Genomic DNA, 18,248 nt, shown 5'->3' on the forward strand with positions numbered 1-18,248 from the left:
GGGGAGTGTACCAGGGTGCCTCCTCAGTTGTAGAAGCACCAGGGCCCTCAGCATGGTGCTGGATGTGATGGGCAGGGGTGGGGAGGTGCGATGCTCATGGACCTGCCCAACACAGTGCTGCACCCAGCACTGCCCCATACCAGCACAGCCCCGCACCCAACACCACACCAGCTCTGCCCCACACCAGCTCTGCCCAGCCTGTCTGTGCCTGGTCTCGGTTGGGTTATGAGTGGGTGCAGCCCCAGCTCTGTCCCATCTCCATCCTCAGCAGCTGCTGCTGGTGTGGGACCATACATTGCCCAAACTGTGTGTGTGTATCATTCACCTTTCAAAGCAAACACTGCTTGTCCCAGCCAGCACCATCCACCAGCCCCCATCCCCCTGCCTGAGGTCAGAACCCTCTGATCCACACATGCATCCCCTCCCTGCAATCCAGCCCTGAGGAACGTCCTTGGGATTTGCTCTCAGCAGCTCCTGAACTCATGGCCCAGCTGAGCAACACTCTGTGTCCCCCCCACTGTTTCCTTCTGTGCCCCCGCCATGTGAACAGATTCTTGCAGCCTCCTGCCGCAGCCCTGCTGCTGCTGCAGCTGCAGCTGCACATCCTGTTCTGTCTGTGCTGAAACATGAAAGTTTCTGGTCAATTGTAACCACCTTGGCAATGTGAAATGCACTCAGGTTCAACAGGGCTTTTGGGCCTTATGACACTGTTGGGGGTCAGGACCCCCTTGAGCCTGCCCTGAGATCAGCAGAGCTGTTTTGCAAAGGGTTGATAATGTTTGGGAGAAGATTCATTTGCTCTTAGAAGTGGTGGTGCAGCCCCATTGTGGTTCTTGGGGATGTGGGGTGCAAAAGCATAGTACATGGCCTACAAACACATTACAGCTGTCTCAGGCCACAGGAGGGACCCAGGAGCCCTCTCTTCCCCCCAGCCTGGGCACACCTGGGGCAGCAGAAATGCACCAGCTTGTGCACCTTGATCTGGTGGGGAGGACCAAGGTTCCAGGCAAAGTGAGGCCCAGCCACCTGGTGTTTCAGGAGTTGAGACCAAACGACTGCTGTGGGAGGCAAGAGCCCCTGATGGCCCCAGTCCTGTGTCCTCCTCAGTGTGTGACTGACACAGCTTTGCTGTGGCTCTACCCTGACCTCCAGGATGGACATCCCTCCCCACTGCTCATCCCACAACCCCCCCATCCTTCTGCCTTCAAAACAAGGAAAAATCCCAGCATCAATTCTGAGCCTCCCAATTCCCAATCTTTGGCTGTTGCTCCTCCCAGCATTTTCTGGCACCAAGAATAGTTTGACACCATCCCTTTTGCAAAGGAACATGTCCAGGTGTGAGGGGGCAGGGGCTGGCTGCAGCTCGGCCCCAGGGCTGGGGGTAGCCAAACACTTGGTCCATGGATTTCTGGGTTCTGCAGAACCCCCCCACCCCCATCAGCACTTGAGGCCCTGCAGCCCCCATGCAGAAACCTCAGCCTGTGGCTGCGAGTTGTATTTTTCCATCAGTGACCTGGAGCTGAGCTAAGCCAGGCTCACCCTGTGCTGCTGAAGGAGCCACTGATACACAAATTTGGGGCTAGACACGCCACTGAATGAACTTGTCCCAAGGTTTTGGGCAATTGGGAATTCAGTCCTAAGGGTGAGCATAGGAAAATGCTGGCTCCATTTGCCTGCCCCTTCCACTGGGCATCCCAGTTCCCAAGAGCAGGAAGAGGTCAAGGAAACTCCACCAATTTGCAAGGTCTTATTCCAACCTCTGGGCTGCCCCTCGAGGGATGGGAATGCACATTTTTGCCCTGCTCACACTCCAACAGTCAGCAGGGATCAGGATCCAAGCTCAGGCAAGGCTGTCCCAAGCTCAAGCTCTGTGCCTGGATTTGGTGGGTGTAGTTCATGGCACCCAACGAAACACTTTGTCCCTTTACTAAACTGATTTTTCACCTTGTATTTGCCTTTGATTTTTTTGCCTTTTTAACAGGAAAAACATTTGCTTATGTAAAAACAAGTCTACTTTTCCCAGTTATTTTAAGGACAATTAAATCCTTCCAACCATCACTACAGATCTTGCCTTGCTTCAGCCTATGAGCCACCATGACAACAGCACTCTCCACTAAATCACTCCTCTTCCAAATTGCTAATTTCCATACTAACCTGGGCTCCTGGTCCAGGAGCAGTCTGGAGCTTGGAGCTCTCCTTCTCCACATCATCATGAACAGCACTCGATCCCTGCTGTGGGATCACTTCCTCTAACTCATTTCACTGTCATTTAAATACTGTGTTTCCTTTCTTTTGGGCTGTACTTCTGAAGGCAGGACCATTCCTGGGTGCAGTCAGCAGATCATATTAGATCCCAGTGCTGCACCTACACTGGCTTCTCTCCTGCACATGGTGCTTTGTATCCACACCTGCATCCAGAAGTGCTGAACTTCCCACCGTGTCCAGGGGCCAGGTTTCTTTGGTGGTCTCCTGTCTCCTATAGATTTAAATTCTGGTTTTGCTCATTTGATCCCTTTCTACTGCCACTGTTTGTTCATTGATAAAACTGGCCAGTTTTTCCCAGTCTCAACTTTCATCCAGTTTGCAATGCTTGAGAATACTTTGTCTCATTTCTGCAATGACCTCCCCCAAGGTCTCAGACAGTCCAGGCATGCAGCTGCAGGAGCGTGACAGCGAGACTGGGACTAACTCATGCCCAGCACCATAACCCCGCGCCAGACACAGAGGGTAACTGTGACACCTGACAGTGGGAGTAGAAACTGGGTCTGGAAAACAGCAGGTGAAGAACCAGGTGTGTTCCATGCCAGGCTGCTGCACGTCACTTCCCTGTGCCCGGCTGCGGGGTGGATGTGCCAACACACATTCCCCTGCTGCCCGAACTGCCCTTGGTGCTTGCATGCTGTGACAGTGGCCCTGTCACAAGTGAGCTCTGTGTCATATTTGTGCAACATGCCAGTGCAGAGCACTGCTCCAGAGACAGCAGGTGGCTCGGAGTGCTCATGGCTCCAAGTGCTGGCTGTTGGGAGGGAGGTGGTTCTTGCCTGTGTTGCAGCAAACCTGTTGTTTCCATTCTGGAAATTTCTAGTTGCATTTTGGCAGGGACCAGCTCTCCAATGTCCCTGGACAGCCTTCTACCAGGGGCCACAGGGCCACCAACCACATTATCCTGGTGCAGAGGTGCCCAGTCCTCTCCCTGCCACGGGGACGAGTTTGCTGCTTGCCGCAGCACACAGACGGCCAAACCCCCAGGGGTGCAGGTTGTGCCAAGAGAAACACCAAGAGCACACAGAGTAACAATGAAACTCAGTTACAGCTTTATTCAATAACCGGTACAAAGTCCCCCTCAGGCAGAGCCTCCCGGTCCCATTCCCTACCTGAAATGGAGCAGAACATGAGCATGACCCCGGGAGGAGCTGGCTCCCATTGGGTCAGGGCTGCACAGCAGTGAGGAAAGGATGTTTTGCTTATCAATTGAGATTTGCAGTAGCCTGACCACTTATCCCTTTTCTCCCATTAACACCAGACCCTGGCCCGTAGCAGGCATCTGCTGTCCACCCTTGGTGACCCTGCCGGGTGTAAAAACATAGCAGAATTGTGAATTCCACAAAGACAGTAACTACTACCTGCACATAGGTGTTCACTGCTCACCCTTCTGACCTGACTCACAGGAATGTGTGATTGCTGGTTGTCACATCACTGGTGTTCCCTGCCCCCACATAACTGCACCCTGTGCAGACCCTGCCTGGGGCAGCAGCAGTGGGACACAGCTGGCAGTGCAGCAGATTCTGCGATCTCCACCTGGCAAGAGGCACTGCTTCCCGTTTCACAACCTGCTCAATGTTCAAATGATTCACCTGTGCCAGGGCAGAACAGTGACCATGTGTCATTGCATCCTGCCCTTCTGCCGGGCCAGCAGAGGGTTGTAGAAGTGGTCTAGAGCCAGGGCTGCTGGAGTTTAATCCCTTGTACTGGGTTAATAGTGCACCTTGTTAGTGTAGTTTACTGGTTAATTGCTTTGCTTTTTCAGGAGGCTCAGGTAAGAAATCACTCTGCTCCTTCTTAACACATATACACAGGTAAGATCAAGACAGTATTCCTGACCATTTGTCCTCAGGCTGCCTGGCATGTGAAACAGCCCTGGAAACACACAGACCTTCCAGTGGGTTCCACGCCCCAGGCACAGCTCCACGCAGAGCACTGTCTGCTCCAGTGCCTAGAGTGCCATATCCTCGTGGTCTTACTTTCCCACGTCCCACCAATGACATACCAACTGCACCACAAGGGTCCTTTAGCAGAAGCACAACTAGAAAGCATTTCTAAACCTCACAAAGCCACAGAAATTATATTTAAATGAAGAAGGGAGACAACGGCTGTCATCTGGATTGATACACAGCACAGACAGGAGATGGCATCAGCATGTACAGTAATGGGACTTACTAAGACCATGGAATGTCAATGAGTTTTAAAGAGACTCTGATGCCAAGGGGATACAGAAAGGATCAAAGTAATGTCAAGTACAGACTACCAAGGAAGTGGCTGCTCAGATGGGCATGCACAGGTTAGAGGGAACAGTTAATGCCATGTCAGATGAAATGCTAAATTCTGAGTGGGTTCAGTGGGGTTGAGTGGAGCTGTCTGAATCCAGAAAAGGGGCTCCTGCCTAACAGGATACTTCCATAGTTTGAGGTGCAGCCTGGAGGTCAATGCCTTCTGGGGTTCCAACACTTCCTTCCCCATGGGTGCTGGCATGAGACCGGCTGCGGCTGCTCTCGCCAGAGCCCACGCTGGAGGAGGAGTGGCTACGGGAGCGCATCAACCGAGTCATGCTGGCTGCTGGCACTGCAAGAGAGAACAAATGTGAGACTCAGATAAGAAGGCAGTTCCTGGAGCCAGGACCACAGTCACTCGGGTATGTGTCGCTGGGTAAGCACAGAAAGAGCTGTACCCCTGGGAAGAAAATTCACTCTTCACTGCCAAAATTAAGTCTTTGCATGTCTAAAGCAAGATGTTTAAGGCCCAATTTCAAAAGGTCCAAGGTGAGCAAATGCCAGCAGTGTAACTGATCATCTGCAAGTGCAGCCACGGCCAGTGTCTGTGCAAACCAAGGCAGCTATGGCATGGGTGACCTTTTGAAAGTCAGTCTCATCACTCTAGAAAACCACAGAGCTGAAGTCATGCAACAATCAACAAAATACAAATGAAAGGTGGAAACCCATAGCACACACAGTACAACAATCAGCCCACCCACAGCAGGACATGCTGAGACAGAGCAAAGCACCCAGAGGACAATTCCACTCAGCACACAGACTGGGGCCGAGGTGGATGCACGGTTGGAGGTACCTGACTCAGTGCTTAGGTGGCTGAGCTGCACATAAGGGACTGGAAACAACATGAGACAAGGAAAGGGATGAATACAGGAAAGAGCCAATTAGTTGCGGTGTGTGACTAGTGGCTGCACTACTCCTGGGACCCCCAGCTACCTTTCTTTCTGTTCCCAGCTCATACACTGCATGGAAAGCTCCCAGAATTTGTAAGAGCAGCTGCTAATGAGCATCTCAGGGAGAGGCCAAGCTCATCTAAAAACCCATCGGGGCCAGATCAATGCCTTTAGCTGAAAATCACACTGTACCTGGTGACATTAACTCCCCACTGCACACTCCACACCTGCTCAATAGAGATACTGTTTCCCTGGGTTATACTGTGTAACTCCAAATACGGGACAGAAATTCATGTCTTTGGGATAACAGCATCAGACTCCTGCTACAAGTCTCCTGCAATGCTGTTACCTTCCACCTGCAGTGTCAGCACAAGTACATCCAGCTGCTTCAGCCCATGTACAGCAGGCACAGGAACAGCTGTTGGAGAACTGGCTTCTGTATTTTAAGCAGTGCCCAGCTGTGTTTTGCTTCTACCTTGTTCTCCCCAAGAAAACTGACCACGCTCCACAGTGTTCCACAGTCTTGCCCACCAAAGCTGGGAAAACTGTTCTGGTACCAGCTACTAATTCTGGAAGGAGAAAACTGGCCTGTCCTCCAGTGCTGCACATCCTGTTGATGAGAGCTGACCCCCAAAGTGCTGCTGAAGCCCTTGCTCTGATGACAGCACTTGCTGACTTTACTAACACCAGGAACACAAAAGACATGAACATTGAAACGCTCTCAGTAAGGCTGAGGGACCCTCCTCACACAGCATCTTCCTCTGCAAGATCAGGCTCCTTTGGCCAGCGTTGGAGAACATGACTGTCCCACACGTTTGTGTCACCTGCAGAGCCCTGAGGAAAAGGACAGCTTCTGCTAAGTCCTGACCATGAGCTGGCAAAGCTGTGAGGAGACCACTGCAAGTGTTCCAGCTCCCACAGTGGCCACGCTGAGTGGTTAGCCAGTCACACAAACCAACTCCTTCCCTAACTCCAGCTTTTGAAGGCTCATCCACAAAAGGGAACTCCTGGCCCCAGCAGGTAAGAGAGTGCACTGTAGTGCACTGAGAAGCCTTTCTCCTGATGTTCATGAGCAGTAAAGCCCTTCTTGGAGATAAAGAAGTAAAGAAGCCCTTCTCCTCCCATCCCTCAGGAGCACCAAGGGCAGGGAGCTGAGCAGCTGTTAGTCTGACACACTCAGGTGACAATGTCTTCTGCTTCCAAGCATGGGGAGGAAGCCATAGGGCAGGACATGCACTGGTGCAAAGCATAGCTCTCTCTGGGCTCCCTGGGTGCCTCGGAAGTCACCCAGTAACCTGTTCTGCCATTAGAGGGATTTGTTCTGGAGTATTGCTTAACCCTGGCGAGTCTGAGAGAAACAGGAACATCTGAGGAGAAAGGGAAGAGCTCTCATGTACCCGGACCAGTCGTGGGGCTGCACTGCTACCTCCTTCCCCTTTGGAGAAGGTATGCACAGATCTGCTGTTCTTGGGAACACATTTTTCTGGATTGGCACAAAGACAGACTTACAAGGTTTTACCAACACCAGCAACCAGAAAGGAGTCGCCAACACATGTCAGGGAACAACACTGGTTTGCTAAAGCTTGTCAGCACACTAGTTGATTTTCCAGCATGGATGGATCTCCTGGCAACCACACTAGCTCAGAAGTAGGGACACAGATGCCAGATGGACCAGAAAGCTTGAGTTCCCTTCATGACAACCCTGCTCCAAACCACAAAGTTACGTTTGCCACTTACTGTAGCCCATTCCCTGTACAAAGTACTTGAAGGCTTCAGTCAGCTTGCCAGGCTGTGGAAACAGAGAGGGCGGCTTTAGTGCAAGCAGAACAAAGGGCTCTGTACCACCCAAATGCCATGGGAGAGCCAAGGTTTGTCTCACCTGAACCACCTGGGGCAAGCCCCCACAGTCAGCCATCTGCAACAGGAAACAAAAGGCAGGGTGAGCTGTCCTTCCTGCCCAGGACAACCCCAAACCACACCAGCACCACCCACCCACCATGGCTGAGAGCACCACACTGCAATTTCCACCATCTCACCTCTACAGCCAGAGCAAGGCCAGCTGGCACACCTTCAGGGACCTGCTGCTGAGGGAACCCTGCACTTTGGAGGCCATGTCACCAGGTGATCTCAGGCCACACTCCAGAAGCCCAGCACCTTCCACTGCCACCTCTCCCCCAGCCAAACCTGTCACTTTGCATTTCCATCCAGCTGCTGTCTGGCACACTGCAGGGCCACAGGTGAGGGTGGGCAGGACTGGTACAAAGCTAGGAAAAAGGATGCTGCTGCTGCAGAGAGCAGGGTGGAGGGCATCTCTAATCTCAGGGGTCTTCCCTACCAGTTGAAGGTGGCCATAAAGCAGGGATTTGGGGACCCTGACAAACTCTTCCCTCTCAGCCCTGGCTCCATGGAGGAGAGAGCACAGCCCTGAAAGACTGTCCACAAACTTCTTAAAGCCAAATGTATGGAAGGCAAAAATCTAACGAGATGAGCAAAAATAGTGTCTTTGTGCTGGCCAGAATGATTCTAGAGTGGCACTTGCCTTTAGAAGGGTAGTTTTGGTTGGGTCAAGACGTGAATTGCATTCAACCTAGAAAAAAGGAGAGAAGGACATGGTGTCACACAGAAAACTTGAAGAGTCAGATGTAAAATGTGGGGTAGCTGCACCAGAAGCAGTGGCTGTCTTCAGCCACTTTCTCTGGAGCCAGGAAGGACTGAGCAAGAAAGCAGAGATCATGTAGGAAGTGAACAATGAATAAAAGATCCAGGGAGGAACGGCAGGTGTTCCATCCAAGGGACCTTGTGATGACAGGTCATGACTTCAAGTGAAATCATCCCCTAGTTTTGGGATGCACTATGAAACCCTGGAGCACCTTCTGCGCTCTGACAGCAAGACTGGGAGGGAAGGAGATTTCTGTGCAGCATGAGGGACATCACTCAGTCCCCTGGCCAGACAAGGGGGCCACCACCACCTCTTCTCTGTAAGGCTGCTGCAAAAAGGGAATAGGCAGGGGCCCTAGGAAAAGCAACCTCAGCAGGGGAGGTTAGAGGAGGGCTGGGAACCTAGGCAGCCAGACAGGCACACTAAGATGCAGAAGACCCTATCCCACACTGTGCTGTGGCCAGTAAGCAATGGGAATCAAGGACATTATCCTAGAAAAGTCAAAACTTGCAGACTTAATTTCAGACTTCCAGATCAAACAGACCAAGGGAACAGCCCATGGCCATAAAATGCTCTCCATATATGGCTCCTAGGTTCAAGTTACTGCTTTAGGAGACTCCTACACTCTTCCACAGTTTTAGACAGCTGCTTTTGTTGACAACCCCCTGGTCTCCCCACAATCCCTGGCTGACAGGGAGGAGCAACATCCACCACAAACACACTACCCTGTACCGTGCCCTGTTTACAGCTGTGCTGGGAGGGAAGTGGGTTATGGGTGTCTGCAGAGGACAACAGCTCCTACGTGCTGCCTTCCTGATGACGCAGTGCTCTAAGAGAGCTCTACATGGCTCCCCACCCCAAGAACTGGAGTCACACTCAGTTATTTTTAATCCCCAGGTAGCCTCAGTGTAACAGCAAAACAACAGCAATTCAAGACTTGAACCAAACTGCAGGCAGCTTGGGGAAGGATGCACGATCCTGAACAGGGTCCTCTGCATCACCTGTTTGATGAGCAGGGTGAATGAGCAGGGTGCTCATTCAGATTCTGCCATCCTCACCTTGGAGTTGCCCTGAGGGCCACTCAGGCCCCCTGAGCCTTGGCTCTCCCACGACTAGCTGGGGGACTGGAAAAGAGTTCGGGACAAAGAGCCACTGTCTGTAACTAATTCTGGGCAAGGTGAAAGCACTGCAGGGTTGCGAAGTGACTTGTGGGGCTAATGTCACAAGAGCAAAGAGCTCATGGATACATACCACTGCTTCCACAGCAGGTGAGTTGTCACCAACAACAAGCAAGGCAGGGCACCTGCTCAAAAACCAAAACAGAGGTGTTACTCAAAGTGCATCCAAGGGATTTCTAAGAAGGTTGAGCTCTGTGAACCAACACCCTCATGAAAGGTTAACAAAAAAAAGGCTTGGCAAAATCCCTGCCTGCCATCACACCTCGGCATTTTGTTGTACCAAAACATTCTCCAGGGCCTGCAGACGCACCCAGACTATCCCCTCCATGCATATCAACCACCACTGTTGTTGCAAACATGAGCCTCTGACACTGCCTTCTGGAGAATCTCAATGTGTTCTTAGTGAGAGGACTTCCAGACACCTCTGCCCCATTGCAGCTGACAGTCCTGCACCACAGCCTGGGACTGTCTTGGACAATCTTCCCAGCACTTGGGCTTGGTGCAGCTCTTGCTGAGAAGCAACAGCATCTTTTCTGCTGAAGAGACTGCACAGTCAGCAACTGAGATAGGCTGATTCAGACAACTTACTTGAGTGTTTTTGCAATCGTTTCATTGACACCAACAACTGGTCTCTCAATTTCCAGGTCTTTACGACTGAAAGACAAAACAGAACAATGCTCCACTAAATTTGCAAAGGAAACTGGATATCAAAGGGGCACACAAAATCCAACTATCAGTGCTGGCTCCACCACCCAGGCAACTCTGTGTGTCATGCCCTGAGCAGGAGCCCCAGTAGTCATTCCCAGAAAACAGGATCCATCCTCTCATGGCATTGCTGTGTGCCCAGAGATGATCTACTGAGGTGTGACAGGGTCTGGGGGCAGACACAAGGGCTAGGCTTGGCTCAGGAAACAGCTGAAGACTAGGCTTAGGACAAAGCTTCCCCTGATACAATACCCAATAGGATAATACATATGGCAGCAAATCTACTGAGCAGGGAAGCTGTAGGAGCTGTCTGTTAGGCAAAAAGTTATCCTATACCTGTTGTATGAGGTGAGGAACAGCTGAAGGTTATCTTGGTTAATGTCCTGCGCAATATGAAGCCTGTATGTTTGGATCAAATCTAGATTTGCCTGCAGTTCCTCCTGTACAAAAGCAGAAAAATTGAAAGACAGGAAACATACTTTTGACAAGCAAAGAAGCAATAGTCATAAAAATACCAAAGCATTAAAGTGTGTCCATACATGTCATTCCCTGAGCAGTGACACCACAGGGCAGCGACTCCAGACTGCATCAGGATCCTGGAGACATGAGGTGTTTATGTGATGTGCTGGTACATGCCACGCTTTGGTAATGTGACTACACTTTTACAACTGGCAATGCACAAGCTGCAGCAAGAGTACAGGTATCCTGAGATGGGATAAGTTAACTCCCAAGCCTCAGTAATGCTTACACAGATACAAATCACTCTGCGTTAGGCAGGTCTTCCACGTATGCTTAATGTTTAAGAAGCAAAGCTGTAAGGTAGGCTGATAGGTAAGCTGAAAGACTGTGATCAAAGGGAAGTTCAATCCCAGCACCCAGTTCTAAGAAGAAACTTCATTCTTAGAGAGCCAGAGAGAGCAGGGAATGCAAGGAAGCACTACATACAATGAAGGGGCTTGACAGTGGGAAGGGAACAGGATGTGTGCAGGAGGAAGCAGTGCTGGAGAAGGAAGCTCTCCTTCCAGTGCTGATGTGTTGTTGCAAGAGGACTTCAGGTCACGGACTGATCTGCTGTGTAGCATATAAAGTGTGCAAACACACTATCCCTGTCACTGCCCAGTAAGCTTGCTGGTTGAGAGACAGCTAATCCCAAAGAGAAGGCATTGCAGTATCCAAAGTTTTCAGGAGGGGCTGGTTTGCCTCTGCTGAAACTGAAGGGTAAGAGGAAGAGCAGAATGCAGCAGTTCAACATCTGGACAGATACAAGATCCCACTGTCAGCTCCCAGCTGACCTGTGCTCTACCCACAGTCCAAAGGCTTCCATGCTGGCTACAGAGAACTGGCTGCCATTTGTTTCTGTGGATAGCGTCCTGGGCACCACAAAGGAGTTCCACCACCAGTGCATGGCCTGGAGACAGTTAGGGCAAGAGTGAGGATGTGTGTGCCCCCCAGCATGCCAACCCCGATGTGAGCTTGACACACAGAGAAAATGGTACTACCTGTGGCCTTATCTGATGGACCAGAACTATTTGGGAGCAGACACATGCAGAAGTTATAGCTCCATGTACAGTTGCACAGGCAACATTAACATCTGCTGGGTACTTACATGGCCAAAATGATGCGCCAAGACAATATCCACAATGTTGGTTGTCCAGCCTGAAAACTGAAAAAGAGTGACCATGAATGAGGAGGAGAGTAAATGGAAAATGCAGTTTCATCACACATTGCAAAACAGCTACTCAGAGTCAAGAAAACAATGAAGAAACCATTCAAATTACATAAGAAGCAAATGCCTGAAGCTTGGGATGGACACGTAAAGCTTCAAAGAAACTGTACACACAACACAGCTCTCCAAAATACTTGAAACCTTGAATAACTTCAAGGGACCAGAATACAAAAATAATTAAGAGATATCAATATCAATCAAATGAAGCCTGCAAGCAGGAGTACTAAATCAGAGGAAAGCTGAGTGCTCCAAGCAGTTTACCTGCATTCCTTGTTCACATGATCACATCCACCCCTGCCCCTAAGGCAAAGGCCATACTATACCCAGACCAAGAATGCAGCAGGGACAGAAAATAAATCGTGCATTTTTCACCAGAAATGGAAAAATTCCTGTATTATGTCCTTTTTTTTACTCTACACTGTTCATTAGGTGCTGTGGAGAGCAGATGTGTGGGGAAGCAGAATCTCACCTTCGATGCTGCCCAGTCAATCCATCCCTTTGCACACGGATCAACATTAATAAGAACAAGTCCCTCCACCAGGTCAGGGTGGCTGAGCTGTGGGGAGAGAGCAGAGGCACAATCAGAAGGATAATTCAGCCCACACAGTGGTCAACAGCTGGTGCAGCAGCTGGAAAATTTCTTGCAAAAGGTGTGAGACAAAGTAAAATGCAAAGTAGGGAGCTCCTCTGTGCCAGGGTAACAGCTGGCAGCCAGTGGCTCCCAGCAAGACCAGACTCGATTCACTTGTGGCACTGAGGGACTGATTGTTCCATAGGACCTACAGGCTCAGCAGTGCCTTCTGGTGACCCGTGCACCTGGCACAGATGCGGGTCCTGCTCAGGCCCTGTGTGTTACAGGGCTGGGAGCAGCAACCTTCTCTGCTCCAATCCAGCACCTCTGTGAGGAACCTGGAAAGGCTCCTGTGCCTAGAGAGCACCTCCTTCTCCTCAAGGAAGAGGCAGTCTCTCAGTGGAGATGAGGCAAATGGCAGCGGAGTTAGTGCTGAGGCCCCCAAACCCCTGCAGCATGGAAAACTTGAGCTACAGGGATACCCACTGCCCAGACAGCACCCCTGCTGCCTCCCTGCCTGCAGACACCCCTTCCCCTGCTTCATCCAGCAACTCAAAACCCTGCAGTGTACCTCGGGCTGTACCTGGGCAGCACAGGTAGGAAGCACTTACGAGAACTGCTTGCAAACATAAACTCAGAAATCAGAGGCAACTAGCCTCTGAGTTCTGGGCTCGCTCCAAGGCTGAAGTTCTATGGTAGCTCTCCTGCTCTACTGCACTGATGTGAAGCAGAAGGAAACACCTCTGTCCTCAGCAGGAAACTGCCCGCAGCCCAGGGAGCATGGCAAGGGCCCTGTGGCACTTTGCTGAGGACTAAGGCTGATTTGCACAAACTCCTCTTTAGCAAGGCTGAAAACTACCCAAGATACAGAAGGCAAGGAACAGTGAAACACCAGTGCCTCACACTGCCCTGGCTCAATCCTGACTGTAGAGAATGGGAAACAGAGAACTTTGTGTAGGAGGGGCAGCTGCCCAGCACAGTGGCCTGAAGAAATGATAGCGCTCTGAACAACTGGCAACTCTCTGCACTCATCAACCTGAAGCAAATTTTACTGAAAATGTCACATGTATGGGGCTTTTTTTAACACTATTTCTGAAACACTCAGGCAAATTCCTGGGCTGCTAAACAATGCCCGCTGATTTCACATGAACACTACACTTGAGAGAAATGTATAACCAGGTACCAAAATAGAGGCAGCTCTCTTGTGTAAGGGTGGAGCAAAATCCGCTTCCTTCTAGTGACAAAGCACATTCCTCATCAACACCAGTTTGCAGTACATCACCACATCAATTCTTTGGTGCTACAAACACTGCACACAGCACACAGTAATGCAGCCAGTCTCTGTGAAGACTCAAGACTGGCTATTCCTAGCACTCAGGATGGGCTCTGCTGACTCCAAGGCATCACATTACAATCTTTCCACGCCTGGCACAGCTTCAGAGTAACCCTGACTGCTACAACATAACCATCTGGACGGAGGTAGCTCTCCCGTGACTCCCTGCAGCCCTGCTGTAATTACTGACTGCTACTTTGCCTGTGCCCCACACCATCAGTCTGATCAGCAACGACCACAGCCCACGTGAGTCACCAGCAGTGAAGAGATACTTACTGCACACCTGCTGAGGACATAAGCACCAGCTCCCAGGCCAATCCCAATGAAGCTTTTCAGGCTGAAATACAGGCATTTCACAGTCAGCAAGACTAACTTAGCTCAGCTGAAGCATCCCTAGAGGCAAAGCCTTTCCCCTCTGCATCCAGATGTGCACTTATGGTTTGTTTTCGAAATAATGCAGCAATGATGCAGCAGCCATAAATTGCTCATGTAGCAGACAGTGTTCCTAGCACAGAGCTAGACAGGATCACACTGACTGGGAGATGCTTGTGCCTCTTGGGACACCTCAGTGAGCATATCAGACACAGCACGCAGAGACAGAGGTAGGTGCTGGAATAGCGGTATCCAGCTGGCTCACCCCATTTCCTTTCAGAGACTTACTTCAGGTGTGTCAGAACAGCAGGTAACATTTCAGCCAGTTCATCCATACTGGGATACTGGTACCTGAAAAGCAAGAGAGGACCTCCAAATGCAGCTTGACAGAGGTTACCTTCCAGTTCCACTCAAGGTAGGAGGAGGGACAAGGAACATCTGACAGACATGTGCACAGGTTTTTAATGTGCAACGATACTGTATGTTTCAGCTGACTGTGTGGATCCCATCCCTCAGAGCAAGACTAACACACAGCTGGGGTCTTTTGGGCAGTCAGACTTCTGTGGCAGGATGGACAGATGAAATACCAGCTTGACTGCAGTGTGCTGGGCTCATGTTCAAGTCAGAAAGCTGGTACCAGACTCAGCACTAGTGAGGGCTTTACCCATGTCTTAGTAATTGGAGAGTTCCATGAATGCCCGTTGGGAAGCCTCCTCATCTTGCCATTTCCTCTGCTGCTGACAGCTGCTTACCACTACACTCAGCCTGGCAGTCCCAGCTGGCTTAAACTGGGTACTACCTCAGTCCAGACTGAACAACATGGGTCTCTGCAGACCTCTTACCCAGATGGGAATGGGGGAGCTCCTTCCTGCTGGCCTGGCGCATCCACATGGCACACAGCAAAATGCTGGGTGATCTCTTGCATGTCTTCAAAGTTAAAGAATGCATTAAAACAGGATTTGTCTGCAACAACAACATAAAGAAATTAGACATTTACTTAAGTTTTATTGCAAGCCACCCTCCAAACACCACGGCACACACCTGCAGGAACTCAAGTCCCCACTGAGCCCACAGAGCAGTGGGTGCTGGATGGTGTATGTGCTGTGCCTCAAAACTGCAATGCAGCAGTGAGTCCCAGCAATGGAACTGCCATGACTGGAGGGCAGGCACACAAACAAGAGTCCAGCCTGCGATGTCCCAGAAAGCAGGGCCTGCAGCACCTGGGTACTCAAAGCACTCACAGAGGAGCACCTGTGTGAACGTAACAGTACATGTTGGGTGGGAAGACATGTCAAAAGATCAGCTGAGCCCACCAGATCATTACGCTCCTGCTGCAGCCATGTAGAAGGAACTTGTTCACCTGCCCAGCACGCAGGGATGGATACCCTATCACACAGTGTAGCAAGTCAGCTAGAGCACTACAGTGTGTTGGGTGGACCTATTTCCACCTTTCCACCTTGGCCCTACCTTTCAAGGGCTCTTGGAATGGACAGGGGCACGCCACGTGCTCTCTCTCCTGCAGACCTTTATCTTTTCACCCTGGAATGATCTAATCTCAGCTCCATGCCAGGCCTGCTACTCCCCACGCTCAAAAGCAAATACCACAAACAATCACTTTTTCAGGGTCCTGGGAATGCAAGGGCTTACGGTTGAGGCCAATGTCATGGTATGTGAGGATGACAGGTCTGTTCCCCTTGGGCGTGCCCCGCATGGTGACATGAACCACTCCGAAAGCTGTCTCAATGTCATGTTCCTGCAGAGAGAGAAGAAGGAGCCCCAGTGTTACATGTGCTGCCTGCACAGGGAACCCTGAGGGCCAGCAGCAAGGGCCTCATTCCCACTTTAACACAGCTCTCCTACTCACAGTACAGCTCTTGAAATCACTGAACAGTTTGGGTTGGAAGGGACCTTAAACATCGTCTCATTCCAGCCCCTGGCCATGAGCAGGGATACTTTTCACTAGATCAGGTTGCTCCAAGACCCATCCAACCTGGCCAATCGACAGCCCTGTGTGGATCCAATCTCTGTATTCAACCTCTGTGTCCAACCACTGCCCAAAGCAGCTTGCTTTTGTACAGATGTGCAAATGATCTGGGGCTGCATCTTCCCATGATCAAGATGTCTGGGATAACTATGGACTTTGGAAAAGCTGTGGAGATGTCAGGAAAGCTGGGTATACAACATCACCTGTAGGTCCCTTCTCTCATCTACACCAATCAATGGAGAGACATCCACTTACAGAAACTGTAAAAAGCACCAATTATTTTCTTGATATTAAGAAAGTACCTGCTTAGGAAAAAGCTTCATGGTTCAGCTTGAAGACAGGACATTACGACCTCAAAAATATGTTTTACTAGTTTACACAAAGTATATGAAATTAATTTCGAATGACCTGAAAGTCATTAAACCAAATACAGGACTGGTGAGACTACCTGGTTTGCAGCACACCAGAAATCCACCTCACCCCCACTTTCTGGGTACTCTGAGGGCTGATTGTGGGGCAGACTGATTTAGTTCTTGCAGTGCAAGACCCTCCTTCCCCCAGCTGTGCTTCTTTTTGAGGACTCCAAAGCCTCTCTCTCCCCTTGCCCCAGGAGTGTGGCAACAGGAGGACGCTGCCCCAGCCAAATCACCTGTGGTAGCCTGAAACCTTCTTGAGCTTGCCTTTGAAGGATGACAAGACACCCCTGGCTGTCCTTGTCCTCCAAATGGGGCTGGGTTTGCCTGCATGCAGCTGTTGGGTTGCGCATGTGCAGAAGCTGGAGTACTTACCTACAAAGCAGCAGAGACCTGTCTGCAAGTGACCTCACCTGAGGCTCACCTGTCTTCCTTAGGAAGGGACTGTGGGGGTAGGAAAGGACTTGTCTGTGTGCGCTGAGCGTGTGTCCACGTGGCAGGAATTCCTGCCCTCACAGCAAGGCTGCACAAGGCAGCCCAGGGTGTAGTCTCTGCTTCCTCAGCCTCCAGAAAACCTGCAGGCTCTGCCCCTTGCCCGTGACTCAGCTCTCTCAAGGCTGCTCTGCTAAGCTGGGCACAGCTCTGTCTTGTATTCCTGAAGGATGTGCCGTGCAGCCACAGCACTGAACTCCAGTTCAGTGCTCTCCAAGCCTGCAGGTGTTAAAGAGTCCTTTAACTAAAGTGGCCACTTTCAGAGAAGGCCAAGAGTGGTGACTGGCAGTGCAGGTGGCTGGAATGGTGAAACACAGTGAAGAAAGTGGAGAGTGCAGCGAGTGCCAAAGTGGCTGGAGCCTGCAACCCCCACTTCCCCTACGCCTCAGAGGGCTGGACTAAAGGCTGCCACTACGAGCAAGACTCTCTGCCAGCTCTGGCACTTGCTAGGCTCTTCCATAAGCAGCTTGAACTCATTGAGCTGGCAGGAAACTATCCAGCTGCCTTTTTTTTTTGTTTTGTTTTTAAATTAATCTTACTTTGTTAGACTTCTGCCAGGTTAGTGAGTTAAGAAGCTCACAGAGAGGTCTGGCAAATGCTGGTTCTGGCTCAGAGCCCAAGGGGAGTGCATGGGGTGGCAGAAGGAATAACCTTGCCCTGAGCACAAGATCAATTAAACTGACTCACAGCTCATGAAGATACACCTGCAGGGGACGAGGGTGGGGTCTATAGGCAGCAGCAAAAGGTCAGCTATCAAAGAGAAGCAAAACCACTAAACTGAGGCAACAATAAGAAAAGCACAGAAAGCAACAAAAGAGCTGATGATATTGAAATATGTCTGCATACAGTCTTTTCTGTAATTACATCTGATCTTACTGCTAAGGCCACACATGCTTTTTACTAGGTAAGCTACAGGACGAGGTACTAGAAACAGACACACCCACTTCCCTTCAGAGCCTCTGTCCAAGCATCTCAATGTGTTTCAAACTGCAGCACCCTGCATTTCTGTTTTCCAACGCCGAGCTTGGATCTCAGCTCTCAAGTGGGGAAGGAAAAGTTTCCTTGAGCTAATAATCAGTTCTTGCTCTCCTGGTTACTTTGACTTTGCACACTCTATAAACTGCACTTTGGGGGAAAGGGGACTACCCTGCTACTCCTTCAGTCGTATTAGTGATTCAAATACAGGGAATGTACACTTGTTGGAGATTAGGATTTTTTTTTTTTTTTCTTTCAGGGAATTTTCTCCCATCTGTTGCCTAAGAAATGATAACAACCAGTACTTAAAAGACAAAAGAAGTGGCCAAGATGGGACGAAGGGGTGCAGCTGGCTGCAGCTTCTTAGCCGGGAGCTTTTCTCTTGGGAAGGGCAGAGAGACCT

The 18,248-nt window shown here is 50.5% G+C and overlaps 1 protein-coding gene across 4 annotated transcripts in view; it reads right to left on the bottom strand.

The window, feature by feature from the left end:
* Positions 1-3,291: 3,291 nt before the first annotated feature.
* NDRG3 (NDRG family member 3) overlaps positions 3,292-18,248 on the bottom strand; it is a 64,721-nt gene continuing 49,764 nt past the window's right edge. For 2 of the 4 annotated variants that reach the window (XM_032126729.1, XM_032126731.1), the window contains 13 exons: positions 15,629-15,734; positions 14,824-14,944; positions 14,270-14,332; positions 13,886-13,946; positions 12,175-12,261; positions 11,586-11,642; positions 10,316-10,419; positions 9,863-9,928; positions 9,348-9,399; positions 7,977-8,024; positions 7,175-7,352; positions 5,341-5,379; positions 3,292-4,839 (listed from right to left, as the gene is read on the bottom strand). In XM_032126729.1, coding sequence (XP_031982620.1) covers positions 4,661-4,839; positions 5,341-5,379; positions 7,175-7,352; positions 7,977-8,024; positions 9,348-9,399; positions 9,863-9,928; positions 10,316-10,419; positions 11,586-11,642; positions 12,175-12,261; positions 13,886-13,946; positions 14,270-14,332; positions 14,824-14,944; positions 15,629-15,734 — 1,161 coding nt within the window. In that variant the 3' untranslated portion in view covers positions 3,292-4,660. The remainder of the gene's footprint in view (positions 4,840-5,340; positions 5,380-7,174; positions 7,353-7,976; positions 8,025-9,347; positions 9,400-9,862; positions 9,929-10,315; positions 10,420-11,585; positions 11,643-12,174; positions 12,262-13,885; positions 13,947-14,269; positions 14,333-14,823; positions 14,945-15,628; positions 15,735-18,248) is intronic. The other 2 variants (XM_032126732.1, XM_032126733.1) reach the window with 2 other exon arrangements.

This window comes from Corvus moneduloides, chromosome 17 (genome assembly GCF_009650955.1).
Source record: "Corvus moneduloides isolate bCorMon1 chromosome 17, bCorMon1.pri, whole genome shotgun sequence".
In the NCBI taxonomy this organism is placed as follows: Eukaryota; Metazoa; Chordata; class Aves; order Passeriformes; family Corvidae; genus Corvus; species Corvus moneduloides.